The 20,399-nt window shown below is 44.8% G+C and overlaps 1 protein-coding gene across 1 annotated transcript in view; it reads right to left on the reverse strand.

The window, feature by feature from the left end:
- Window positions 1–20,399, reverse strand: part of LOC146772930 (uncharacterized) — a 49,921-nt gene that overhangs the window by 16,632 nt on the left and 12,890 nt on the right. The window contains exon 2 of the mRNA XM_085637494.1: window positions 7,263–7,423. Within this exon, the coding sequence (XP_085493620.1) occupies window positions 7,263–7,400 (138 nt within the window). The 5' untranslated portion in view covers window positions 7,401–7,423. The remainder of the gene's footprint in view (window positions 1–7,262; window positions 7,424–20,399) is intronic.

Consider the following 20,399-nt stretch of genomic DNA (forward strand, 5'->3'; position numbering starts at 1 on the left):
CCTGTGCGGGAGAATTAATCAGTGGGCGTGGTCGTGACAAGCTCAGCTAGTCATGAGCACAGCTCCACTGAGTCATGACGAGCTGAGCTCGTCACGAGCACAGCGCCGCAGCGCCCCCCCGCGCCGCGGGGGAATTACCCCCGCAGGCAAGGGGTTAAAGAGAGTCATTTTCTCTCTGGATTTTCCTCTCTTTGAAACTCAGACGCAGCAACATTGTCGTGGTGTCACCACGGCTTTAAGTGGAAGCTTTTTCAATATTATATACAAGCCATAGTTGCTGCTTATTTATCTTATGCAACTAACAAACATTGACAAAGCCAATAGTCCTGACTTGTTGAAGGTATGATGTTACTTGTTGTATCATATATCTGATGGCAATGACATAAACAGCAAAATACAAGCCGGACGGCACACTATGCTCTGCACAGATTTTTAGATTAAGTGTTTTAAGCCACGTCCTTAATTACATTGGCCACGCCCCTTTGAGAGACCCTCCAGTTTTTCATCCCACTTTAAGCCACGTCCTTAATTACATTGGCCACACCCCTTTGAGAGACCCTCCAGTTTTTTCATCCCACTTAAAGCCCTGCTGCTATTGACTTGTTGAAAGGAGTGATATTTGTGTCTCTTAATGTTACCCTGTGAGTTGGACATGTTTGGTTTTATTGGAGTTTTCTTTGCATATTAAAACAGTGATTTGTGCACTTTTTTCAAAATTGATCACTTTATTGTTGTTTTCATTGCATATTGCACTGTATAACAGTGATTCCCGCACTTTAATATTGATTGCTTTCCTGTTGCTCGTACAGTATGCGATTGGTAATAGCTGTGATGTACTCGGTGAATCAAAATAGCAAGTTCTCGTTTTACTTCATGTATTAGGGCCCACCGGGGAAACGCCTGGTGCCCGCTATGGCCAGTCCGGCCCTGGATGCTTTACGCATCCCGTTTTATGATCCAATTAAAAGTATAGCATTTCTCTTGAGAAGTGCCGGTATTCTCCGCCTCAAAATAAATAAGTGCCGGTACTACATACCGGACAGTACTGGCTCATTTAAAGCACTGCCTGTTTTGAATCACTTTGAAGCTTTAATTGGCTAATAGTAACGCGCGAGAGGTGGTAACTCCGGATTGGATATCTCCTCCTGTGGTTACCGGCCATCTCGGGATTTGGACCTAAATGTGTGTGCAGGTCAGGGTGGAGACCTGCGTTTGGCCCACCTGCAAAGAAGAGTGAGGATACAGTCTGCTGAGTCTCCCTCAAACGGCACGTGGGGGCATGGTACACGTTCACTGCTTCCAGTATGAGGTCACTTCCAGAGGACTTTTTTGCATCAGTAAAATAGACCATTCTCACGGGCAGACTGATGCTCTCATTTGAACGTGGGCAAGGCCCATGGAAATAAGGAAACACTGGGGCAAGCATCCGGGTTGGGCGTTTGGACAGGGGCAACGTAAGGAGTCAGAATTCTACGCTGAGTAGTAGGGGTGGGCGGAACCATTTTTTTCTGTTCTGGTAAATGGATCACTGAGCAAATCAACAAAGGTTTGTGATCTGCTACAGCCTGCCAAGGATGAAAAGCACAATGGAAGGACGCCCCAGGCTACATCATCTGGCCACTTACACAACATGGCGCCATGCTTTGTAGGTAATTGGAACAGGTAACTCAATTTCCGGTCCCCTTTGTTAGTGTCATTACTGATAATGTTGGGCCCAGAATTGGGACTTACGTGCTGGACCCGCAATTCAATTGTCAGGGCCAATTACGAATGCAATTCCCGATTCAGGGACTGTTTCTACATAGATTTTAAGTCTGCTGAAAGAAGTCAGAAAATGTGCACGGAAACCCATTTGATTTGGTCAGGTGTGTTCCAACAATGGGTAATCCTCAGAATGTGGCAGCCCAATACCTCCCCTGGAGATACCGCTCCACACAACTGATATGTAGGGCCCTAAAACAGTGATTTTAACCCTTTGACTTCCGCTGACCTACTTCATCGTTACTGGAATCCGGGGACCCCCACTGAATCATTATTGAATCACCACTGAGAGCTGGGGTACCCCAGCCTAAGCAACTTCGATGATTTGAACTGCAAAACAGTACACAAAAATACAGAAACAAGCGTTTGTCACACTAATACACAAATGATGACTTCTTTAATTCACAAACAAATATACAAAACTCATAGTTTTGATTTTAATGAGAAGGTCGGAGTTTCTAAATTCAGGCGATGCCACCCACTGTCCATACTGTAGTCTGTTTGATGCACTTGCAGTCCTCCCACAAATCAGTCTGAGCATACCAACTTATGTTTAGCCTCCAATTAAAGATTCACATTTACAGAACATTTCCCCCAATTTTCAATTTTGATTCTTTATTTATATAAATACTATTAATCTGCTAATATTATTTAATTTTCTAAGCAATCCTGCACACCCAGAGTATGGATTGTGGACCCTCTGGGGTTCAACGACTGCAGGTTAAGAAGAGCTGCCCTAGGGTAGAGCAGGGTTTGCTATGTGGGGGCATGAACAGAAGCACCTTGCTCCTTGAGAAGAGTCCTGTAGGTTGCTACCAAGGCCCCCCTTCCAGGCTGGGGAAGCACCTGCATACAAACTGCCAGTGAACCACTATAGTGCATCTCTGTGCTATACACTCTACCATGCATACACCAGAGGGCATATTTACAAGCCCTTATCGCCACAGGAACGTACCTTTTTAAGACGTTTCTGTGGCGAAAAACCCTTCACCTTATTTACAAGGCGGCGTTAAGCCACTTAACGCTGCCTTGTAAATAAGGCCCCCTTTCACGCTACACTTAGCAAGGAAAGGGGCTGACAATGGGTGTTGTGGGCGTTCTGCCGCAACACTCTTTGATTTTCACGCTGCCCCCTATTTACATGGGTGGTGTAAATAGGAGGCAGCGCCAAAATTAGGACCGGGGAAAAGGCTTCATTTCTCCTCATTTTTGCTTTTTGAATGTATGATGCATTGTACAGCACACATAGAAACAGCAAATCACAACGAATGATTGTTCATGTCTGTTCATGTGCAGGAAGGTGTCTCTTCCTGCACATAAACCATCAATTAAAAAAATGACCATTTGCAACTTCTATGTGTGCTGCACATTGCTGCACACATAGAAGTTACAAATCGCCATTCTGGATTGTTTATGTGCAGGAAGGGACACCTTCCTGCACATAAACAATCATTCCCTGCAATGCAGACACCCTTGCACTATGGTGCAAGGGTGCCTGCACTGGCACTAGGCAGCTAGATTTAGCACCAGCGCTAGGGGAAACTCAGGGGTGCGCCACATTCTTGTGAATACGGCGCATCCCTGCATTTTCAGAGTGTTTGCTTAAAACCACTCTTTCCCATTCGCTTGTAATTATGCCCCCAGGTGTTTCTGTTAGTGCACTTACAGGCTATTGCACGCACCTTTTGGTAGTGCGACTTATTGCCCTGTTCATTTGTCTACTCTTTAATTTGTGTGACACTGGTAAGATGAGCTGCTATAGCCATCATGTTAGATGTAGGAAAGCTATTTGTGGTCAACTTGTGCGGTGACCTATTGGATGCAAACATGTGAACTCTGAGATACTGGTTCTCGTCGGCCATATTACATGAATGGCAGAAGCCTGTTCCATTACTCGCCTTGTTTTACCATCTTCAGACTGGGAAGTTTTTTTCTACTTCAGCAGTTGAGGTTCTGTTCACTACAGGTGATTTTTGATATTGTGGATCAAAGTCCTTTGAATGAAGTTTATTTGTTTGAAAACCCTAAACTATTCCACTGCTCTCTCGAGCTCCTGAAATTCATAGTGTGGCTAGAGAAACACTGCCTGCCTTTACTAGGAGAATGTGACAGCCTATTCCACATCCCACAACTGCTTCATCTGTAGCATACACCATAAAGGGTTGTATGACGATATATCACAAACTAAAACAACGCGTGCTTTTACATCGCAGTTTTTAGTTTGCATGTACCGTCACAACGCATGTTTTTTCTACGGATGGCATTAGTTGGCATTTCCTTTTAAATGCATACTATATGCCTTTACAACGCATCCAAGTTTCCCACATGCATTTAAATTGCAAAATATTAACACTAAAATAAAAATATAACACTACCATACTGGACCTGCTTACACAACCCTAAAGCCTAAACCAATACCATACACTACAACCCCCTGACACTACCCTAAGCCCTAAAGTCAAAAACACTAGCATACACTACAACCCCCTTACACTACCCTAAGCCCTAACGCCTAATACACTACATTACACTACAACCCCCTGATACTACCCTAAGCCCTAAAGCTTAATACACTACATTACACTACAACCCCCTGAGACTACCATAAGCCCTAAATCATAAAACACTAGCATACATTACAACCTCCTTACACTACCCTAAGCCCTAAGTCCTAAAATACTTGCATACACTACAACCCCCTGACACTACCCTAAGCCCTAAAGCCTAATACACTACATTAAACCACAACCCCCTGACACTACCCTAAGCCCTAAAGCCTAATACACTACATTACACTACAACCCCTGAGACTACCCTAAGCCCAAAATCATAAAACACTAGCATACACTACAACCCCCTGACACTACACTAAGCCCTAAGCCCTTAAGCATAAAATACTTGCATACACTACAACCCCCTTACACTACCCTAAGCCCTAAATCCTAAAACACTAGCATACACTACAACCCCCTTTTGACTACCGTAAGCCCTAAAGCCTACACTACTACCACCTGACATTACCCTAAACCCTAATCCGCCTTACTTGTCTCCTTCCTCATGGTCGTCTCTGTTCCGGTTTCCTTTGTTCCGTTCCCGTTTCGTCGCCGCCTCTGCTCCCAGTTCCCGCATTGCTGTCTGCGCTCCGACGCCATTACATTGCATGCGTTTTAAAAGCGCATGCGATGTAATGTCCTGCGTCGTAATGTGTACGCGTGGTTACGTCGCATGCGTTGTAACGCATGCGACGTAACGGCATGCGTAGTAACAGCCGCATTGTAATGGCTGTTTACCCCGTAAAGTATTGCTTCGCCTCATTGGCGTGTTATCATTCTATATGTTCGGGTTCCATAACAGCTACATCCACCAGATCCAGCCTGAAGGGTTTCCAGAATGACATGTCACCTAGATAGACGAGCTGCAAGTGCTCCCTATTACAAGCTAGCTCAGAATGGATGCATTTTGAGTTATGCTTGGTCCCTGCTTGAACAAGGAAACTCCATAAATGGCATGACAGGCCAGCATTCATAAATGAAGGACCAGGAAGAATACATTGGATCAGAAAAGTTACTCAAACCTCTCACGTGGCAACGGAGACCTCTGTGATATGAGTTGGGTTACTCAAAATGAGTTGAGCAATTGTAAAGGTCCTTCGTTGAGGTCAAGCAAATGTTGGCCATTTCAAAAATATTTTAAACACCAGCCTCTTATTAAAAAAGAATAGATCATTACTCAATGTGAGGCCATATTGCATTCTCCAGAATTGGACCTCAATGTATTATTTGTTGCCTTTTTTGGCTTCTTTTGTCTGTGTATATGTCATGATTTTTTTGACAAGCAGTCTCAAATTTGGCAACTTCACATAATCCATACATTAGTGTACAAATGCATTTAGAGGCCCTTGCGATGAGTCTCCCTTTCTCCATTCACCCAGTGCTTTAAATGAGTACCGGCACTTTTTAATTTTCTCTCCAGGAGTCCAGGAGCTTCTCCCTAGACAGGGAGTACCAGTTCTCACAGGAAGCTAGCAGCAGTGCGGAGGTTAGGTCCTCCGAGGCTCTAAATGAGCAGTAGGCCACCTGTTGGCAAACAGAGAGCAAACTCTGCTTTGTGCACACAGACTGCAGCTAGCCAATCTGTTAATTTATTCTGTGCGGCTAGTAAATTCCCTGTTGAATTACAAACCAGATTAGGAAATGTGTGACCTGATATCCTACACAAAAGAGGTAGAGAAGACATTGCAAACAGTATTGAAAATGGAACAGAAACAAGATTGTGTTCATTGGATTCATGAAAAAAGCAGAATCAGATAATCTCGCATGGGGAAGGGGGGAGATAGAGTAATGCAGAAGCATGAGGTGGAGATGAAAGAACCTCTAGAAAGACAAGAGGAAGAGAATTAAGAAGAGCACCTAAGTGAAAGAGAGAGAAAACTAGGAGAAGAAGAGACAGGACAGGAGAGGGTAGGACTTATCTTGTGCGGATTTGTAGAGCGCGTGGCTACCCAAAGGCTTCCCATCACTGTGAGAGTAAGCATTATTCTTATCTATCAATGTGATAGAGGAGTTATTTGGAGTAGAGCCAGTTTTGAGGAACTTTCTAAGTTTAAGTTCATTGGCTCTGTTCTCAAGCCGATAGGCATTGAATTCCACAGTCTGGGGGGATATGTAGGAAAAGGACTTTCCACCCCATCTGGTCTTCTGAGTGCGAGGGACCTTTAAAAAACCAGTATTAGTTTACCTCAGAGTTCTATTGGGGGTGTAAGATGTAAGAAGAGCCCTAAACGGGATAAGACGGGTAAGGCAAAGGAGAGAAAGGGAAAAATATATGGAAGGAGAGAAACAGGTCCAAGAGTTGAGGGACAGAAAGGAGGAATTGACACGGGAAAGGTTAAGACATGTTAGACAGATAAAAGGCAAGGGGTGAGATTATAGGGGCACGGAAAAAGGGTGTTTCAGGGGTAGGAGGAAGGGAGACAGCAGGGGAGTGGTGAGAGGCCAGGCTGAAAGCAAAGGAAAATGTGGGTTGAAACCATGTAGCACTGCAGCACAATGGGAGTCTCTAGGAAAGGATCTTTTTTTGCTTGGTCTTCTGGCTACTCTAACATAACATTTAAATGGTTCACTGTTTGAATATGAGTCCTGTAAGCATTTTAAAAGGGTGCAATAGATCTATTCTAATATAGGAACATCTCTGCTGCTCCTATTTAAATGCAGCTATAAAGTTAAAGGAAGTATACAATCTGATTCAAATGAAAAACATACTTTTTTACAGATAGTTTTTTTCTCATCAGTAACTGTGTCACAGCTTCAACCTTCAAAGCAGCTGGTCCTGTACTATGCTCTTGTCAATGAACCATTGCCCTGCAGCATATACACATGCCTAGCTGTGGGGATGTGTCTCTGCCTCCATGTTCGTGACCGTGTCAGCTGAACTATGCCAGGAGCAGGTCGTCAGCTTGAGGTCAGAGCCAAATCTGTAACTATGTCTTGTCCTAAACATACCTCGATAATATCAGCAAACTCATTCTGGATCAGACGATTGAACTCGTCCTTGTTTAGCTTGTCTTGGTGGCCTTCTTGGCGACTGTAGCTGCTGAAGGTGTCAATGATGAGCTTAAGTGCTTGGAGCAACCTCGCCATTTTTCTCGTCTGCTGCTACCGATCTGAAATAGAAGTATTGTATCATTTTCCATTTTTCATGCACAGCATGGTTGGTCACAGTCTCATTTCTCATGAACACATTTTTATGAGTGGTACTGTTCCCATGTATTACTTGGAATTTGGATCGCATATACAATTCTGTTAATTTGCATATCCTTAATTCGATAAGATATCAACAAGAAGTGGGGCTGTTGCTTTGGCCAATATACGAAGAACTCTGAATGAGTATACATATTTCGGAATTAAGGATATGCAAATTACTGGAATTGTATATAAAATAACACTTGCCCTGATGAAGTCCCTTCATTGGAACGCAACGCGTTGGCTGGCTCTGTCCAATATTGGAAAACTGGTTTGAAAACAAAGAATATTTGAAAAATCCAGGGCTTGGAGTACAAGGCTTCCAACAGAAATGGGCTTGAGCCTATGACTATCCGATCACAATTGATTGCAGCTTTGACTCCTTTGATGTTTTGCAAAAAATATGTGATAATTGTTGTCCTGCCCTACAGTTAGTTTCTTACAAATGGGAGTGTGCACAAAGGAATGTAAATTAGTAACACCAACCAGTGCAGTCTTTGAGAATCACTACTGCCACTCAATTTGAGTAAAATTACTAAAGAGGATAAACTGGTGTAAGGAGTCAGATTTCCTAGAACCACAGTTGAGGACAGGTCAACTGAACCACATCTAATTAACAATTAGACCACCTCTCAACTGAACCATAAGCCCTCACCTGAACTATATCTTTACACCATATTTTAACTAAACCATCAGACCACAGCTGAACTAAAACACAAGACCACATCTCATCCAAACCACAAGATTGCATCTGAACTACGCTACTCAAAGACATCTACACTAAACTACAAGAATGTATCTCAGCCACGCCATTCATCCACATCTCAATTAAATAATTAACTGAACCCTACAAAACTACTAGACATTAGCTTAACTACATCACTGGACCATGTTTCTCCCTGACCGGAATTAGCCAGCAGTTATGGCAGAAAAGAGTCTACAGAAGCAACTCAACTCAATCTGGACTTGTGTCAGCTCCTGATATTCCCCTGTTGTCTCTGTAGACTGCTTCCTCAATATGTCTCACTAAGAAAAGTTACATCACTAGAATTTTTATTCTCACATATTGTCTCACCCCAATTGTAATGCGCAAAAAATCATGAATCAGTGCCTCTCTCCATGCAGAATTTTCCTGTTGCTCCCTGATACTTTCTAGCAGGTTCCTCGGACATTCCAGCCTTCAAAACAGATATTCCATTTGTCACTGCCCTCCATAGCTCGGTGTCTCCCTACTATTTCAGTACTGTGAGCTCGGAAGAGGACTGTCTGTGCATCATAGTCCAGACAGGCATGACCCAGTTATACTCAAGTTTGCAAGAGATACACTTAAAATGTTTCACACCCATAAGCTAAACATTAGTCGGGCAATAGATCTGTCAGTTGTGCATTTGTTTATGTTGTGGGTAGGCCTGGGCAGAGCTCACAGAGTTTCACTCCGTGGAATTCCGCGGAGTTACCGAAAAACACTGCCGAATTCCACGGAGTTCCGTGAGCGGGCGGAGTAATGCGTGAGGTGCTGCTGAACGATGACGCTGCACAACTATCAAAAAAAGAACAAGGCTACCCACTTTTCCACTCAAACATCCTAAGTACTGGGTTGTGAAAAGTCATCTTAAACAGCTTTGTGAGGCAATTCTTGCCATATGTTCAGTGGATATAAATTGCCTAATTTACATCATTAATGAAGGAGTAATCTCATTCTATGAAATCAGAGAGGCCGGCTGGCTGCAAAACACGTTCCACGGAAAACACTTTTCTTTTTAGGGAGACATGCGCTGCTGTGAAGCGATTCCAAGCCCCATCACTGAGAGCATGCTGATTATGGCCTCCTCCAAGGTGTAGGGGATTAAAAAGGCTGACAATCCTGAACTAATGGCACAGTTAGGAAAGGAAGGCTGATCTCACCCCAGCCCTGAGGCAGGGCCTGTACCTCCCTCCTCTAAGTGGAACCCTCATCTTCAGTCTCCCCATTAATCCTGCCATTGATTACTTCAGCTCTTCGGGATAACTGACAATGCGCTTGTCACGGATATAAGTAAGATGTATAATGATCATTAATCATGCCAGTGGCCTGGTCTCACCTGCTGCGGCTCAACTACTACCGAGGACATGATGGTATTACCCTACAACAACACAACAAACATTTGTCCAGCATCACCATGCACAGGAAGGAGCTCTCATGAGTTACATGGTGTATGCCGGCCCAAGTGTCTCAACTCCCAAGCATATCTCGTTCTCATCCCTCCTCAGTGTTATCATAACTCTCAAAGTGTTCAAGGAAGTGGGAATGAAATACACACAACAATGAATTGTTTTGGGGCGTGATTGCTTAGGAAAGTAATAAATAATTAATAAACATCTTGTAGGGTAAGGGGTTTTCTAGTAACTGAAAACTATGGAAGACATTTTGCTGTTTGGCGGTAGAAGTAGAGCTAATAGCGACAATCTCTAAATGAGAGTGGGTTGACAAGTATGCGCTACATTGCAATGTACTGAGCTGATTGGTTAAAAAAACAAAAAAAACATTGTAACACTTAACATAAAATTCACCTGCAAGCATGAAATGAAATAAAATCACAAAACCTGCCAAGTTCCTCGAACCTGAAGCAAAGACCTGGCACAGTGGGTTGCTTGTGTTTGGGCTGTTTGTCATGCACTGCTACAAGGTGCAAAGAATGGTCTGGTGCAACACTTAACCGTCCCACCCAGCCGAAAGAAACGGAAAGCCTTAGCAGTTGTGTTATGCGTTACTCTCCTTTTTCCTTTAAGCATCAAGTAGTGACCCGGCCTCAATTACATTCCCATACCTAACAAGCTCCAGCAGCCTGAGCCTTTACCCTGTGTCGCCGTGCATTCTTGGAGACGGGAAGGTCTTAAGTGCGTCACAAAACAAACATGTGCCGGTCAAAAGCTCTAATAAGAGCTAGATGGCTAGCACATTAAAGTGACTGTGACAGCGATGGGTGCCATGCTGTTTAACAAGACAGCTTTAATATTAGGGAATTGATGCAGGTAAACTCCGCTACGCTGCAGTAGTGGAGTTTTGGCCAGACTCCGCGCTCCAAGCAGAGTTTGCAGTGCCCAAAACTCTGTGAACCTCACCAGCGGTGAGGAGTTCCCCGCCCACCCAAAGTTATAGGCAGAGCTGATTTTTTTAAGTTTGGATTGGCAGTACAGCTATTTGCATTACCAATTGTTGCCAATTATTTAAAATATGCACTCGGTAGGCTTTGGCCCCAAAAGAAGGATATTTCTTTCTCACTTCATACTGTTGATGGTGTATCATTTCACCTCCTTTTGAGTACTTTCACTGTAGTGCATGAAGAACTATTTTACATCTGCAAAGTACACTGAAACATGATGTATTAAATTCCGTATCTCGTAGATGCATTATATTTACACAGCAATCAGTTTTACGTCTCACTTGTGAAGGCAGCTATTGTGAAGCTCTACTAAAAGGCGTCTTTGACTCCACCCACATGTTGTTTAACTTGAGTACAGCATTTGATTGGGAAACATTGTGTGCTTACTCTGAAAAAGAGAGCTTGCTACATTCTTATACATTTGTGAGTAGTGTTCCCTCCCCTAACATGGCCACCCAAGTATAATGATGCTGTGGCTTGCAAGGGGAACATGCTTCACCTTACAGTAATAGTATTGGTTGAAAGGGTTTTCCCCTCAACAGTTCACATCAGCCAGTAGCAGTATGGGTGGAAGAAGTATCATGACGTGCTGACTGTGTGCGTTAATTGCACTGCAATTAACACAACGTTAAAGAACCATGCAAGTGGAGCAGTCATTTTTGATGAAAGCCATGCTGGCACAGAAGGCCTACTTTTGTTAGTAACAAAATAGGACTCCCCTATTATGTGATGGTGTTCACGGCAGACAGATGTCTCCAAAACAACACTGGTGCTGCATCTTTAGTAGACAGATTCCAGGTACTAACTGCGGACTAAGTATGAACTTAGCAATTTCATACTTTCTTATGCCTGCCTATGTCAATGTGAGGGCGTGGTTTCAGTTGGGCTTGTTTTGCCAGTTGTTGGGGCTTTTGACAGAGTCAACACTATACCGTAGACCGGCCCATCCTAGAGTTGCTACCCTTGTGCACCACCACCCAAATTCACAGCGCTTACCCTGCCTTGGGGCCACGGGGGGAGCAGAGACAGTGTTGCAGGAGCATGCTGGAGCGTTGGATCCTGGGGACCCCTCCTGTGGGCCTCAACGGAGAGGACCACACATGAAGGAATCTGGAAACCGCAGCAGCTTGCCTGCGAGTCTTGGAAGAGGCCTTGTGGGCCTTGGAGGAGACTGCAACTTAGGCATGGCAGACCCTGCTTTGGCCTAGGTCTGTCGGAGCAAAGGTTAAGAGGTGGAATGAAGTGAAAAAGGAGGGATGGGTCACATCCTGCCCCCTCTTTCCATAGAACAGGACGGATGCAACATTTCAAATAAGCATTTGCAATGCAATAGGTATCGCATTTGGAAGAGTTAGAGCTCTTGGCGTTGTAAATGACAATGTCTTTTGGGGTTGGAGGAAATAAATATAGGTGCCTACACCAGAAAATAAATACATTAAAAAAAAGTAAACATTCATCAATTTTGAAGGTAAACAGGTTCCTCAGACATGGCATTTTATAGCACTGTCTCCGCGCAGCACATGTGTAAATATTGGTCCCTCATGGTTGCGTCATGAGTGGGACTAAGACCCCTGTCCTCCAGCAGCCCAGTTCGCTCCAACCTAACGAGGGGTGCCTAGCATCCCGAATGGCCTGTCAGGTTTTTCGCTTCCGTCCCTTTGCAGTTGAAGATTTGTTTTATAAAATGTTGTATGTAGGACGAGCGTGGGCATTGCTTGTGGTTAATCTGGTTGTATTACTTACAGTCTATTACGAAATCAATGCGTGGCCGCTCCCAATGAAGCGCCAGCAAACAGTTTTCCTTAAAGCTGTAAATTATTTTGCAACAATAAAACAGGTCCGTGTAAATAGGCGATTGTTAGGACTTCTTTGTAAGACTTTAAAATTGGACCTCTGTTCCCATCAGGCAGGCAACTAGAGCCAAATTTCGGGGGGGGCTGAAAAATATTTCGGGGGGGGCTAAGTCTTCCAGCCATAGGCAGAATGGCTGTAAGAAGTGGTGAAGACACAACAAAAGCCTCATTAACGAGTAAAATGGTCTTTTAAAGACCCGTGAAGTACTCAGGTGCGGCTGCAATTAGACGGACGCCAGCCCGCGAGGCTGTCTCGGCCGGGCTGTCACACACGACGGGGGGGGCTGAAGCCCGGTGAGCCCAATGGGTGTTGCGCGCCTGGTTCCCATCGATACCGTTTGTAAATACAGGAATAAATCATTTTAATGAATGAATGGATAAAGTCCAAGTGAGCGCGTTTTTTAACCTGTTCTACGTGAGACGGTATGGCCCTTTCTGTTGCAGAGTTGCACAGGAGCTGCCAAATTAGCTTGCAAAATATTCAAAGTTTAAGCTTAAAAAGCCAACCATGGTGGAGTGAGAAAGACGTCAAGCGCTAAGCTTCTCAGCACCAGGTTCTCGACGGCCCTTGAGATGTGTGCGCGCGAGGGTAGTGCAGAAGGGCGCCTGTCAAGAGCAAGCCTCCTCTGTTGCCAAGGATGAAATCGTGACACAGGAGCGCGACAAGGAGCACCGCTCTTCCAGGCCCGGCGACGAGAGGTGGTTATATTGTTACAACCCAGGTGTGCTCACAAAGCAAGTCACAATATTGTAGCACAAATTCAAACCATTTCATGCAGTTTGGATGGGTGTACAACTATTTTGTTGTGTTGCAGCTGCTGCCCACCCCCCAAAAACACATGAGGGGAGATCCCCCCTCCCCCGCCTTCCCGGATTGTATTACTCTGGGGGGCTGGGGAGGTGTTCTCTATGCCTGGCGTCCCCTGTAATAGCGCCGAGGACGTGAGGTGTCTGTGGAGAGAGCTGCGCGGTGATTGGAGGAAGCCATAACTGTGTGATTAAGGTGGGCTGAGAGTTCCCACCTACCTATAGCCCTGACTTGTAACCCCCCTGCCTGCATGCTACTCAGGCACTCCCCAAGCTGCTGACAAGCAAAAACGCAACTTAGAGCAATTGCTTCATGTGGAAACGTAATCAGAACACCACACTTTTATAAACATAAAAGCGGGCGCCGTGCTCAAACAAAGCACGGCGCCCGTGCACATAAAAGCTATGCGCATGGCGGCCACCATGGTATTAAAAACAAGCATTGGCATAGCCAATAGGTCTCGCCTTTGGGACCTTATAAGTGTTTAGCCATGCAACAGTTACATAACTAAATACTTATAAGGTCCCAAAAGCGAGACCTATTGGCTATGCCAAGCGGCCCTGCGGCCGCGAAAGTGTAAGTGATCGCTATCACGATCAAACATCAAAGCGGCCTGCGGCCGCGAAAGTGAAAGTAATCGCGGTAAAAGTGGCGCGCGCGCCCGCGCACATGCACTGTAGCTCTAGGCTGGCCTGGTAGCACTTTTTGGAGCCCTCTCAATAAGTCTCGACTGACCCAGCGCATGCGCTGGGTCAGGCGAGACCTAAAAACATGAACCCTGGCACTGTGCTCAAACATAAATCACAGTGCCTGCCTTGTAAATATGAAAGTGGCTAGCAAAATGGAGCCCCAAAGCGCGGTTTGCCGAGCTGGAAGTGCTTGGCGGCACATAAAACAAGCAAGGATGGGGAAGGATTGGGGGGGGGGGGGCGCGAAGGGACATCACATGGTGGAAGTGGAAAGCAGTAACACAGGGAGACCAGTGAGGAGAGAGAAGAAACAACAAGCGTTCGCACATTTGAAGAGCAGTTGTTAAAAAGAAAAGAAAGTACCTAACCAGAAAATAAACAAGCATTTGCAATGCAAATTGGTCTCGCATTGGTGAAAGTTAGAGCTATTGGCGTTGTAAATTACAATTTTTTTTACTTATTTTTTTTATTGCAGTGGAGTGGATGCATGTTGTTTATAGTGGAATTATGTGGTTTAAAATTGAATTGTTAGTTGTCAAATTGTGTGGGGTGTAGTGTATTTGTGTACAGGAATTATGTAGCATGGTGAACAGATAGGGGGTGAGATCTGTATAGAATAGTTAGAAAGGAAGATTGAGAGGGATAGGTAGTTTGTGCATCAAGTGGTGAATGAACTCCAGACAGCGTAGGAGAAATGGTGTGCAAGAAAGAGAATGAAGGGGAGAGAAGATTATAGACGTATAAAGAGACTGCGTTTGTGTACGCCGAAGGCACAGAAAGAAGGATGAGGAGAGTATGTTCATGGTGCTTTGCACTCGACCTGGAAGCCAGTCAGCAGTTGTGAATTACAACACTGAGTTTGTCCAATATTCCTTTAATGTTGTGCTCTAAATGGAACAATTTCTCACATATTCCTTGAGCAGAACCCGCATGCCCTCCATGTAATTTGTAAAGCACTATTTACCCAATTTTCCTTGTATTACTTGTTGGAAACCCCCCAGCCTATGGTTACCAGTTCACTTGTAGCTGTTGGAACTCCTTGTCCAATGCCCTTTTTGATAAACTAGTGCATGCAGTGAGTAGTCTCCGCTCAAGTGACTCGAACAAACGCACTCCTAAAAACAATGACCTACAGAAACGAAAACCCAGGACTGGAGATATGTCCATTTGTGATATTGGCGAAACGTGCATTACAACTGTAAATGTGCTATATATATTTACCAGAAAGAGCTGGATAAACATCACCCCACCCATTTGTAGAATCGTATCTGATTTTGACCAAGTTTGCCAGTGCAATGTACTTTAAAATGGACGGTTCCCTAAAACTTTCAACAAAATATCAAGCCATGAGCTGTAGTCTTTAACATTCCCATATATTATCCAGTTTTTGTGTAAAAACACGCATCAGTCCCTACACGTGCTTGTTACTGTCGGCCATGACCATGAGCTTGCCACACAGCTCATCAGGACGCCTCATTTCTAGTACTCTGATTTTATTTTGCAACCTATAGTGTAGCGGGACTTGTAGTCCTAGGCAATAATAACGAACTATTTGAACTCACCCACCTGATAATAGTGGAACATGAAATCCCTGGATTAGAAACACAGGGGCACATGCATCAACCATTTTTGCGAGCACAAACGGTGCGATTCGCAAAAATCGGCTGTTTGCGCCCGCAAAAAGAGCATTTGCGATGCATGAAGGGTCAAGGCACTCGCAATTTGAGAATTCGCAATTAATTGCGAGTTCTCAAATTGCGATTGCATTTAAGGAATCGCAAATTGAGATTCCTTAAATGCAATGCATTAAAGTAAAATAATTAGCGATTTCGCTGATAGGGGGCGCAAATTACCATGAAGTTGAACTTCATGGTAATTTGCGAAAACTTTGAAAAATGCACGAAAGTACATTTTTTAAAGTGGTAGTTTACACACACACATGTCCTTTGGACATGTGTGTGCGCAACATTTGTACACAGATCGATTTCAGGGGTGCAACAGGGTGTCGTTTTGACACCCTTGCACCCTTGAAATTGCATTCTCAATTTGCGATTCTCTAATTGAGAATCGCAAATTGAGAACTTCCTCCCATTTATTCCTGTGGGCCTCTAGGCCCATAGGAATGAATGGGGAGGTATTCCTTAATTGCGACTCGCAATTTGCGACTCCCAATTAAGAAATATTTAGAAATCGCTATTTTGCAAGCGATGTCTACATGCATAGGCTTTTGCGATTCCTTATTAGCGAATCCTTACTTTTCGCTAATAAGGAATCGCAAATGGCATTTTTGATGCATGTGCTAGACAGTGTCCTGAAAGCAATTATGTAGGAAAGAAATCTACTTGTCCTTCAAAACAAGTCAGATCAGTTTCCCAGTTCAATACATGCGAGGAAAGGGTAGTCCGGCCAGGCCCACTTTGCATGCTGGGACTTGTAGTTCTGATTTGAGATGGTTGGCTTAGTTTAAGGCATCGAGTTTTTATGCTAGAGTGGACTTCCATTTTATGAAATGAACAGGCAAATCGTGCTCGTTTTGAATCGTGGTCCAAGGAGAGAGAAAAGTGTGCAAATAGAAGCTGTGAGAAGCGATTCGAACACGTTGTTTTCATTCTTCTAATAACCACAAGCATCCGATTTTTTGAAGTTTCCTGCGAGGCTGATGTGTTCTTCAAAGTCAGAGTATGTTTCTTTGAGTGAAGTAAATGGTCAGACCCTTTGCTGTTAATTGTATTTAGACCAGCAAATAACCATTCGTGGGATTTATTAATGTGAAAAAAATCGACCCTCACTTGATTTTCCCGATAGATAGATATATATTTTTTAAACTTCACACAATTAAGGAAAATTGTCTCCAGAAACTCATTGTATGGGCGACCATATTTATTTTCATTCATTCGTTACTGTAAAATGGCACTGACTGCAGAACTTCGCTTTGACCCAGACAGCAGCTGGAGGGGGAAGCAACCCCCCCCCCCCCCCTGCACAAGATTACAGAACAAACAGGTTGAAAAAAAAACCTGTTGGTGTTGTTCGACTTCGGACAAGAGAAACTAAACATTAGTCGAAGCACTTACGTCAAAAAGAAATCACAATATTGAAAATTGAGTAATCAGAAGATTAGCAGTGAAATGTCCAGTTTTGTAGGTACAATTTGGCCTTTAAATGCACACAAACAAAAAACGGTTCCAAGAATACACCAAAACGTAAAGAAGAAAAACTCTGCTTTGCGATCTGTAAAATTCGATCGTAATAAATGTTTTGAGAGAGCCAGGATGATACATTTAGATTACGATTTACAGTTAATGAATGAATTCCCTTGTATTCAAAGTCCCCTCGAGTGAGTGACTCATGCCGGTTTTGAGGGGAAACATTCTTCAAACTCCCCCTGCCTTTAGCCTCGAACACATTTCTTCCGAGACACAGGGGTTCATCGGTTTCCTCGGGGGTTTGAAAAAGATAATGGACGAGCCGATTGAGCTCTCTTGAACCTCTCACGAAGGGAACGACCGTTATTGGAGCATGCTTCTTCCCAGAGAAAGCTATGTTGCCGAAATTGCAAGTACAAGAGAAGGATATCTCATCAGGAAGCCCTTGAGTGGCGCAATGTTTGGATCATGCAAGTACTGAGGAAAAATGAGGAACCTTCAAGCATGCATGGAAAAAGGAAGTGTAGGGAATGGGGAAATAAAGAGAGATGAAGCAATATTAAGGCAGAAGTCCGCGCAGTTAAGGAGCTGGGTCATTATCTCAACAGAATGTGAAGGGAATAGGAAGTGATGGATTAGGGCACGCGCGCAAGGATAACAAGCATTGGCCGCGCGGCCGCAAAAGTAACGGCCGCGCAGCCGTGAAAGCAAAAGTAATCGCGATCAAAGCAAAAGTGATCGCGATCACGGGATGCGCTGTGTGTTAAGCACGCGAGTGATGCGAGCGCAGCAGTGATTGGCGACTGCACGTGTGCACGCTCGCATGAACGCAAGCGTTAGGCCAGCGAGGTCTGGCAGCCCTTTGGAAACCCGTATACTAAATGTTGAGCAACAGCGCATGCGCTGTTCTAGGCTCGACCTAAAAAGTGGAAGCAGACAAGCCTTGCGGCTATACTCCAGAGCCCACAAAGTGCATACGGACCATCCTGCAGTGCAAGTGCTGTAGGCTCGACCTAAAAATGAAAGGCCAGGAGTATGGCAGAAAAAAAGCTAAAGGGGAGATGGTATCAAGGCAGAGGTGGGCAGTGGGCATCTCCAGCCAGTAAAAGGGAGTGACAGTGGGTGCCACTAGTGGGAGGACAAAAGGGATACCTGTAAAAAAAGGGCAATCCCAGAGAAGGTTCTGCACACTAATGCTAGTTAAAAGGTGAGAACTGTTAAGAACTGTGGGGCAGATTTACGGGCCCCTGCGCCACCAATACGTCACTATTTGTGACGTACTGGAGGCGTATTTCACTTCTCCATAGTTACAAGGAGAGGAAAAGCCACCCTGCGCGACTTTTCCTCTCCTTGTAAATATGGCCCCTTCACACGCAGCACTTTGCGTGGAAGGGGCGTTCCATAGCTGTTGCTGTGGGTGTTCCCACGCAACACCCATGGAAGAAGACACATTTCCAGATTTACGAGTAATCGTAAATCTGGAAATGTGTGTCAATGCTATGCCTCTGTAGCGAGGCGCAACGAGGAGAAATTTTCTCCTCCTTTTTTCCTCTTTCAAAGCGTGCTGCATTCTACAGCACGCATTGAAAGAGGAAAATGCCTGTAGTGATTGTTTTTGTGCAGGAAGGTGCCCCTTCCTGCACAAAAACAATCTACCCATGACGCAGGCATACTTGCACCATGGTGCAAGGGTGCCTGCGCCGGCGCATGGCAGCTGTTTGTGTGCCAGCACAGGGAAGAGCACAGGAATGCGATATATTATTGTTAATATGTCACATTCCTGTGCTTTGGAAGTGCCGCAGCGTGGCACAGCCAAAAGGCTTGCGTTGCCACGCTGCGGCACTTCCTTGTAGATCTGCCCCAGGGTGAGAGTTGTGCATGTGTGAGTGCAGGGAGAGTGGCATCTGAGTGCAGGATAAAATATGTGACCTCATGAGTGCATGAGTGCATGAGTGCAGGATGAGTGCAGGATGAGAGGTGTACTCCTGTAAGTGGGTAAGCAGTGCACCTGTCTGATAACGGGAAGTGATGTGTTTGCAAGAATGCAGTTTGAGGGTTGCTTGTGGATGAGTGCAGAGTGAGTAGTGTGAGTGTAGGGTGAACAACATGCCTGTATGTATCAAGTGGTGCACCAGTATGAGGGCTGCCTTGGGGATGTGAAAGTGGGACTTCAGGGTGAGTGGTGTTCTACTGTGACTGCAGGGTGAATAGTGCAATTCCTTTGTCAGTGCAGGCTGAGCAGTGTGCAGAAGTAGCTCCATGGAAGTGTTGGGGAGCGGTGCACCCATGTGATTGAAGGGTGAGCAGTGTGCCTAAGTGACAAAGCGTTATGCATGTATGAGTGCAAGATGAATGTTGGGCTTGTGTGAGTGTCAGGTGGGAGTTGTGCCTGTGCTGTGTCAAACTGGGATGAAAAATAGGCCCGGGCACCAAAATAAAAGTGACCCTCATTAGCAAAGCATATTGTTAAAAAAAAAGTGGCAATATTAGGGAAGCCAGTCCACTGTTCATAAAACTGGTCTACAACTGACAAAAAACAGCCCACACACTGATCAGTCAGGTCAGCCCATCAGGCACTGCCGGACTGTGCTATAGTCCAGTCCAACTCTGTGCCTGTGTTCGTGCAGGGTGAGAGCTGTGGCTGTGTGAGTGCATGGTGAGAGCTGTGGCTGTGTGAGTGCATGGTGAGAGCTGTGGCTGTGTGAGTGCATGGTGTGGGATGTGCTTATCTGAGTAGAAGCACAACTCTCTTTTCATTAAACTAGTGTTTAACTTGGAAACAAATAAGCGGGGGGGCAAAGTTTTGCTTACGAGCCCCCAGTCTGCACTGCCGAATGCTGGGCTGCCAGAATCCATGGCTACTTCGTCTTGATTCCATCTCATGCCTCAAGTGCTCAATTTGCAAATACATAAGTGCAGTGAGCCAAAGTTTTTCTCAGATGCTCTCCGCTGGCACTAAGGAATGTTGGGGTGCCACATACCTTAGCTGGCTAGTCTTGATTCCCCCTCATGCCTCTTTCATCCATCACCAGGCACTCCCTGCCCCTTTATTTCACTTTTGCAGGTTGTTTTCCATCAATGCGCTCTCGCATTGTCATTCTTTTACCGTCCTGCTCTTCCTAATTCTTTCACCCTTTTGTGCTTTTCTCTCTCTTGCTCTGGGTGAAAGTGTAATAAGGAGAAATATGTACCAGTCCCCAAAAATGATTGTGGGCGGGCCCCAATTCTACCCACTGGTTCAGATTAAGCACAACATGC

This window comes from Triturus cristatus, chromosome 12, assembly GCF_964204655.1.
Source record: "Triturus cristatus chromosome 12, aTriCri1.1, whole genome shotgun sequence".
Classification (NCBI taxonomy): domain Eukaryota; kingdom Metazoa; phylum Chordata; class Amphibia; order Caudata; family Salamandridae; genus Triturus; species Triturus cristatus.